We start from the raw sequence: 7,686 nt of genomic DNA on the forward strand, positions 1-7,686 counted from the left end.
GCCCTGCCCGCCAGAGCTCTCGGGGGCTGAGGGCTTCCTGTGCCTGATTCAGATGTGAGGCCCATCAGCACAGCCCTCAGCGGTGACATGCAGACTGAAGCATGCCAACGTTTGCTTTTCAGACACGCGAGGAAGCACTTCAGCCAGGCGGAGGGCAGCCAGCTGGACGAGGTCCGCCAGGTCATGGGCATGCTGGCCTTCCCACCAGACACGCACATTTCCCCGTACAAGGTAGCCCCTGTGCCACATGAGGGCAGGGCTGCCACATGCCCTGCAGAGGGACATGGGTCCGGGCTCAGGAGCTCTGCAGCCCTGGTGTCTCCTGCATGTCTCTCTCCCGTGTCTGGTGCTTGCTGTGGGTATCAGGGGGCCGTTGTCCAGATCACCCCTTCTGTGTGGGGTTCTCCTTCCTTCAGTGAGCGACGGTCCCCTTTGTCTGGTTCCCTGGAGGGCCTGCTGCCTCCCCGTGGAGGCCCCTACGCTCTGGGCTCGAGGGCTGCCGTGGGGCCTGGCCTGTCACTGAGCTGGCCCTGAGCACATGGCTGAGTCTCGGGCCTGGTGCGCTCCATGTTTGTGTTCAGTTTCTGGGAAGGGTGGAAGGGCAGTTCCTTGCTCACAGGGTTTGCAGGGTTGGGTCTCAGGTCCTCGAAGCTGTTGCTGGAGCTTCCTGCCCTGCCGGAACTCACACAGCCCCTCACAGATGGTCAGGTGCTGGATCTGAACTCTGGTGTCTTAAATCGGCCTCTTGGGTCTCTCTTACTGCTCTGGAGGAGACTGTCAGGAAGCAGGAGAGGCCCGCCCACTCTGAGCAATGCTTCTGGGTTGCAGTGTGGTCAGTCTATCCCTCCTCCCTGAGGCGGCCATGGTCCCACTGCATGCACTGCCACCTCCTGCCTGTGCCAAGTCGAGCTGGGTGACAGGCAGAGCCCATCACATATGTCTTTCCCCGTCCATGATCTCAGAGGAATTCAGTGACAGGGAAGACAGAGACCAAGATTCACATGGGGCAAAGTTGGCTCGTGGGAAGCAGGTGGCTTGGGGTACAGTGAGCTTAAAGGAGAGCTGAGAACGCAGGTGTCCTGGATGAAAAGGACCGCGGCAGTCACTGGGCCCAGAGAGCAGAATGCCCCGCCTTTGAGTCTTGGGTCACCAGACACTTGGAGCAAGGATTTGTTGGCGGGAGGCAGGGGCTGCGAGGCCTTGGTACGAAAAGCTTCAGGACGGAGCCACGAGCTATCGCTTCTGTGAGAGCCTTCTGGGCTGTCGGTCTAATCCCAGACAGACTTTCCTCTCATAAGAATAAGATGAAAAATAAGACTCCGAAAGAACGGTTGAAGTTGTGTCATTACCCTGTACCAGTGATGGTGAACCTTTTAGAGATGAGAGCCCAAACTGCAACCCAAAACCCTTATTTGCCGCAGAATGCCAACACTGCAATTAAACCTAAATACCGAGGTTTTAGAGAAAACAACTCATTAAAAGAAAAACACAGTAACAGAGCTTTCAATGATGCAAGCAGCCTGTTGCACACAGGTGCCATAGGTTTGCCCCCACTGCCCAGGATGAGTGGCCGGTGCCCCGCAGCTTCTCTGTCTGCCCCCCGCCCCGTGTCTCTCTCCTTTTCCCTCCCTCTCCCTCCATCTCTGTCTCTTGGACATGACCCACGTCTGGCTTTCTCTTCTCCATCTTCAGCAGAGGTAGTTGTAGCTGCTTTTTTCCATCCAGTGCTATTCTCTGGAGCATGACTTCTCCCTTGAAGCTGTGGTACTCTGCGGCTCCCTCTGCCCTGCTGTGCTTCCTACCTGGGAGACCTGTCTGTCACAGGCCTTGGGATTCTCACTGCAGAGCAGGCCAGTGGGCGTGTGGACAGGCAGCTGTTCCAGAAAGTTAGGCCACAGGCCCTGCAGGGGTGCTGAGTCAGGCTGGGGTGTGTCTGTGCATCTCAACCCCACAACTGCACTGCCAGGTGTCCCTGTAGGTCTCCCCAGGGGTTCCCAGCACCCCTGCCTGTCTCTTCCAGGACCTTCTGGACCCGGCTCGGTGGCGGATGCTGATCCAGCAATTCCGATACGACAACTACCGCCTGCACCAGCTGGGGAACAGCTCTGTGTTCACGCTCACTCTGCAGGCTGGCCTCTCAGCGATCAAGACACCGTATCCTCCCTGTCCAGTGGTCAGGTTCCTGGCCGTGCTCATGCCTTAGCACAGTACCCCCAGGACAGGTGCCACGTCCCACGTGCAGACCACGTTTTCCCTGTGTTGAGCTTGTGCAATGCTGAGATGGCTAGGGGGTCTGAGAGCTCAGTCTGTGGGCCCATGTGGCTTCATCTCCTGATCCCTGGTGCTGCTGTGCTCCCAGGAGTCCTTGGGGCCAGGCGGCTGACCCTGTGTGACCTCCAAGCCCAGTACAGATCCTTGTAGGAATTTGAGGGACCTGGGCCCAAGCCTCAGGTCCTGCCAGAGGCCAGCAGGTCAAGGTGCCATGGCTGCTTTGGGGGTCAGGCTGCAGTATGCTGTCTGGTTGCCCAGAGCTGCATACCCTCATTAGCCGTGTTTGCTTTCCGCATGGTGCCTGTGGTGAGTGCCACAGCGTGCCTGTTTCCCGGCGGCGCCTGGCCCTTCCTTAACCCTGTGCACAGACAGTGCTACAAGGAGGACGGCAGCTCCAAGAGCCCTGACTGCCCAGTGTGCAGCCGCTCCCTGAACAAGCTGGCCCAGCCCCTGCCCATGGCCCACTGTGCCAACTCCCGCCTGGTCTGCAAGATCTCTGGCGATGTGATGAATGAGAACAACCCGCCCATGATGCTGCCCAACGGCTACGTCTACGGCTACAACGTGAGAGAATAGGGTGCTGCAGGCTGCCCTGGGCAGGGCGGGCGGGTGCTGGGCTGCACTTGCCTCGATCCAAGATGGATGAGGCCAGAGCCGCAGCTGAGCAGCCCCAAGGCTCTGTGACAAGTGCACCCCAGACAGTGTGTGCAGGATGTGGGGTCTCTTCCCTGGGGGTCCTCACATGGGTTTCCCTGGAAATCCTCAAGGCGTTGCACTTCCTGTCCTAATGTATTCCTGGTCTTTTTCAGTCTCTGCTTTCTATCCGTCAAGATGATAAAGTTGTTTGCCCAAGAACCAAAGAAGTCTTCCACTTCTCACAGGCCGAGAAGGTGTACATCATGTAGGCTGAGTTCTCAAGTGTACGCCTTGGGCCGCACCCTCCTCCTGTCCCTGACCCCAGCCTGCCGCGGAGTTTCTGTTTCTTGCGACCAAAGATCAGTGAGCAACAACAAATACTTAGGGAGAGAGGAAGTAAGATTTGATGAGTTTGTAATTGAAAGCAACATTTTGATCGGTAGGATTTTGTAACATACGTCAACTCTGATGCTTCCACAAGTACTGCACCTCTCAGAGGAGCTTCTCCACTGACTGACCTGACAGTGAGGGACTCTGGAACATCTCAAAAACAGGAGTGAGCTCCCGTGTTTCTCAGTCTCCTCCACCTGCTGACGATGAGACTCGGGAGCTTGAGGAATGGGCTGGTCCTTTCCTGAGTGCTGGCCGTGGCCGGGGTGAGGACTCTGACACAGCGCGGGGGCCTCTCCCGACTTCACCCAGAGCTGTGCGCCCCCAGGGCTGGAGGGCTCAGTGTCCTGGCCGCCGTGTGCGCAGGTTCGGGTCTCGTCCTCTGCGTCGCCTTACTTCCTGCTTCGAGAATGTACCACGTGGAAATCCACTGGACCGCATTTCTGCAGAGGCCTTGCTGATGGCTCGGTAACCCTGGAGTCTCAATGCTGTTCCCAAGTACTGAGGGGTTTCAGACACACGAACCTGTAGTTCACGCACCATATTGTAGAGGTTTGTATCTAGCGCTTATTTTTGCATGTTGATGTTGATTAGCTAATAAACTGTAAATGTAAAACGTGTTAATAAAATGGCTTTCTATTTCTCATTTCTGTGTGAGTGTTTTTGACTCCAGGGTCTGCTTTGCTCTCCCTGCCAGCTGCGGGCTAGGCAGCCACACATAGCCACACACAGGGCCTGGCTTCTCGCTGCTGTCACCATGGTGAAGGGCTCTGTGCTGCTGGGAGGCGAGGTGAACGCCCGGAGGGAGCTTGCCATCCTGGCCTCCAGGGGCTTCCTGGGCACAGCAGCATTGCTGAGGCTTCTGCTGGGCCAGCCAGTGCCCTGCCCGGGGGAGAGGTCCAGCCTGGTGGGCTCTTCGAGTGACTCCTGTCGGCTGCAGCCCAGGTCCCTGGGGCCTGTGTGGTCACCGTCCAGTGGGTAGAGGCCGAGCCTGTGGACACCAGCAGGCAGGCTGGTCTGGGGCCCTGAGCCATAACCGCCAGCCCCAGCAGCTGCTCTGCCACCCTTCTCTGCCATCTCTACCCCTGCTCTGTGGCTGCCGCCCTCAGCACCAGCACCCACCCACTGCAGGTCATGCGCAAACCTCTTCAGGTGCCAACCAGCTCAGGCCTTGGCAGAGGTAGAGCCCTTGGGCCCACTGGTGGCCTCCACTCCCCATGGCACCAGTGCTCTGCATCAGGGAGCCCTGAGACCTGTTCAGCGCACTGGCCACACAGCCCTGGCTGGCACCTCTGCCCTCAGTGGGGTCCATGACCTGCTCTGCCTACTCGAGCGAGGGGTGGGCAGTGATGCCCACAGGGCCCTATTGCACCACAGCTCAGGGAGCTTCCTCAGCCACCGCACTCCCCACTGTGTGTGCCAGGGTGGTGCTCCTGCCCCCAGGCACCTGGGACAGTCCTGGACAGGCTCCCACGTGTCCACCTGGAGTCTGTGCCAGCCTCCCCGGTGCCCTGGGTCCTTTCCCAGCCAGCTCCCGTGGGCCCCAGGGCTCGCCTTCTGCCAGGGCGGTGCACTGGAGCGTGAGTGTGGTGTCCCTCAGGGGACCGCTGTGAACTCGAGCCCGGCTCGTGGGGTGTACACTCGGGAGCACTGTGGAGAGCAGCACGGGGCCCAGCCTAGCTGGCAGAGGCCGTCAGCCCGCTGTGCACAGGTACTGGCACTGCACGGCCCTCCTGCTCCATCCTCTAGCACTTGCCAGCACTGGGGTATCAGGCCTTGTTGATTAATGTCTTAAAATTTTAATTTTAAAATTACATATGTTAATGCACACATCTTAAGGAAAACTGCAGTTTTTGTGTTTTTGTGTCTGGCTTATTCGAGTCTACTACATTTTTTTTTTTTTTTGGTACTGGGGACAGAATTCAGGACCTTGCACTTGCAATGCAGGTGGCGGCACCACTGAGCTAAATCCCTGGCCCTAATTTTTTTTTTTTTTTTTTTTTTTGAGGCAGGGTCTCACTGTGTAGTTCAGGCTGGCCTTGAACTTGTGGCAGTCTTCCTGCCTCAGCCTCCCCAAGTGCTGAGATTACTTACAGGCATGTGCCATCACAGCCAGCTACGGTATGAATACTCTTGAAAGTCACATTTCTCTAGATCCTTCCTTTTTGTTTTCTTTTATTTTTGATAGAGGTCTTGCTAACTTGCCCAGGCTGACCTCAAACTTGTAATCCTCCTGTCTCAGCCTCCCTCTACACAACAGTTCCCCTGTGTATTGCTGAGCAGCAGCAGCAGCAGGAACCCACAGATACACAAACCAAGACTTGCACATTCACTTCCTGATGGTCTGGGTCCCTGCTCCAAGGCTCCACCTCTCACTTCCTCTACTGCAGTCTCTGGGCTCCAGGGCATCGTTGAGTGCAGGGTTGAGTGCAGCGGGAGTGGAGGTTCCAGCAGGGCGGAGACAGCAAGTCTTGCATAGGTAAGCGTGGCCTTTGCTGTGGGTTTTCTACAGATGTCCTTTATCAGGCTAAGGAAGTCCACTCTCGTTTCCTAAGAGTCATAACCATGAATGGATGTTGAATTTTGTCAAAACTTTTTTATGTAATAACAACCTTTATTCTGTTCATATGGACAATTACACTGATTTCAGGTCCTTACTCTTGCCATTGCTGAGGTAACTCCCAGATACTCGTATTGTATGACAGCTTTTATATACTGCAGGGTTTGGCCTGTTAGGATTTTTCTAGGGATGTTTTGCAACTATGTTCAACTCAGGAGAAGTGTATTTTGGCTCACAGTTTCAGGAGATTCAGTCCGTGGTCGGCTGGTTCCAAGGAAGAAATGGCATGGCAGACAGGCATGGTGGAGGAGAGCTTCTCACCACAGGGTGGCCAGGAAGCAGGGAGTGGGGAGCAGCTGAAGACAAGAATGCACCCCTCCAGGTCACATCCCAGTGACCCACCCCTTCCACCCAGGCCTTACCTCAGAACATGGGGTTTGGGGAGGACATTTTACACCTAAACTATAACAACCACTTCAAGTAAAAACACAACGGTCCGAGCCGGGATTTAGCTCAGTGGTTCCACCGCCTGCCTCTCAAGCACAAGGATCCAAAGAGTTCAATCCCCGGTACCAAAAAACCCCCCCAAAACACACCGATCTACATATGCTACCATTTCTCTCGCCCTGTCCTTTGGGCTTCTCTGGTCAGAATTTTTTCTACATGGGACATATCCTAGAATCCATTTTTGCAGTCAGTGATTTAGAAAAGAAAGTTCAAATGAAATATATGTATGCACGATTTTATCATTTACAGAGCTCTTCGTGGAATAAAACAAGGATCCTTGCTGTCAGGGAGCAGACCCTGGGGTGGAGAAGAGGAGGAAACCACGGAGACCAGCAAGCCTGCGACCGACCGCTGAGGGCTCTGCGGAGTAGTAAAGGGGCGGGGCGGGGGGGGGCGTGTTACTGCAAAGGGGCCAGGAGCGGAGGGTGTGAGCTCTCACGTGGGAGTAGGTGCAGGGCAGACTTGCAAGCAGAGCAGGTCCCAAGGCCCAACCTGGGGAGTTCCGGCCGGCAAGTCCAGGCAGGCAGGGGCAGCGCTCCTGAGCTCGGGGCCATGGGATCTGACCGAAGCCTCTGAGGGTCCCTGAGCGCTGTGCGGGTGCACTAAGGACACATGCGGGAAAGAGAGCACAGAGCAGGAGCTGGGTGGTGGGACGCGCTCAGGCCCTGGGCTTGCTCCGAAGGTGGGGCTGTCGGGGTTCACAAATGGACTGCACTTGGGGTGACTGTGCTTGCTGTCCAGGGGGGCAGAAGGTCGGACGCCCGCACGCTGCTGGCTGCTAGGAGAGGGTGGGAGGGCTGTGATCTGCAGGTGACCCTCACTGGCCACCTGGCGACCACAGGGAGTGTGGCAGGGAGGAGGGGACGCGAAGTCGCTGCGTGGGGAGGGACGCACCGGGCGGAGGGGGGCGGGCGAGGGCGAGGCCGCGGCCGCAGGGCCCGCGCTTCGACAACCCCGGGAGCAGGGGACCTGGGGGCCCCTCCCTCCCTGCAGACGGTGCCGCGCGGAATGGAGCTCCCGACCCGGCCGGCCGTGCGCACCGAGGCTGCGGTCGGGGTTGCGGGCGGGGCGCTTCGGTGGACATCCTTTCCGCCCGCCCGCCCAGCCGCCCACGGCCTCGCGCCAGCTCCCACCTGGTCCGCCTTCCGGGCCGTGCGGGGGAGGTGCGAGCTTTCAGACGGGCGTGGCAACGAGGCCCAGTCGACACCTTCCACCGGGCCTCAGCGTCCCGGGGGCCCCGCGGCCCGGCGTCCACTCACTGCGCCAGCAGCTGCGGCCCCTTTAAGGATTTGCGGCGCCCTCCCGCCTCCTTTTTCTCGCGC

At 57.8% G+C, this 7,686-nt stretch overlaps 1 protein-coding gene and 1 long non-coding RNA gene across 7 annotated transcripts in view; one reads left to right on the forward strand and one right to left on the reverse strand.

Moving 5' to 3' along the window:
* Positions 1-3,943, forward strand: part of Maea (macrophage erythroblast attacher, E3 ubiquitin ligase) — a 34,242-nt gene extending 30,299 nt beyond the window's left edge. For 4 of the 5 annotated variants that reach the window (XR_015441237.1, XM_004847436.4, XM_021260436.2 and 1 more), the window contains 4 exons: positions 123-231; positions 2,021-2,154; positions 2,640-2,835; positions 3,081-3,943. Coding sequence is in view for 4 of the 5 variants with exons in the window: in XM_004847436.4 (XP_004847493.2) it covers positions 123-231; positions 2,021-2,154; positions 2,640-2,835; positions 3,081-3,176 (535 nt within the window). In the remaining variant the exon portion in view is untranslated. The remainder of the gene's footprint in view (positions 1-122; positions 232-2,020; positions 2,155-2,639; positions 2,836-3,080) is intronic. The other variant, XM_013073088.3, reaches the window with a different exon arrangement.
* A 1,512-nt stretch (positions 3,944-5,455) lies between these two features.
* LOC101719584 (uncharacterized) lies at positions 5,456-7,662 on the reverse strand. Of its 2 annotated transcripts, none has more exons than XR_002395913.2 (4): positions 7,498-7,662; positions 6,804-7,142; positions 6,094-6,213; positions 5,456-5,847 (listed from the first exon to the last, which is right to left on the reverse strand). It is a non-coding gene; the product is annotated as an uncharacterized LOC101719584 (long non-coding RNA). The 2 variants fall into 2 exon arrangements; XR_002395912.2 differs by having other exon boundaries at positions 6,804-7,139; positions 7,498-7,661.
* Between the last annotated feature and the right edge of the window lie 24 nt (positions 7,663-7,686).

Source organism: Heterocephalus glaber, unplaced genomic scaffold, assembly GCF_053883595.1.
Source record: "Heterocephalus glaber isolate CG9 unplaced genomic scaffold, H.glaber_assembly_v1.0 deba00001509, whole genome shotgun sequence".
Lineage (NCBI taxonomy): Eukaryota > Metazoa > Chordata > Mammalia > Rodentia > Bathyergidae > Heterocephalus > Heterocephalus glaber.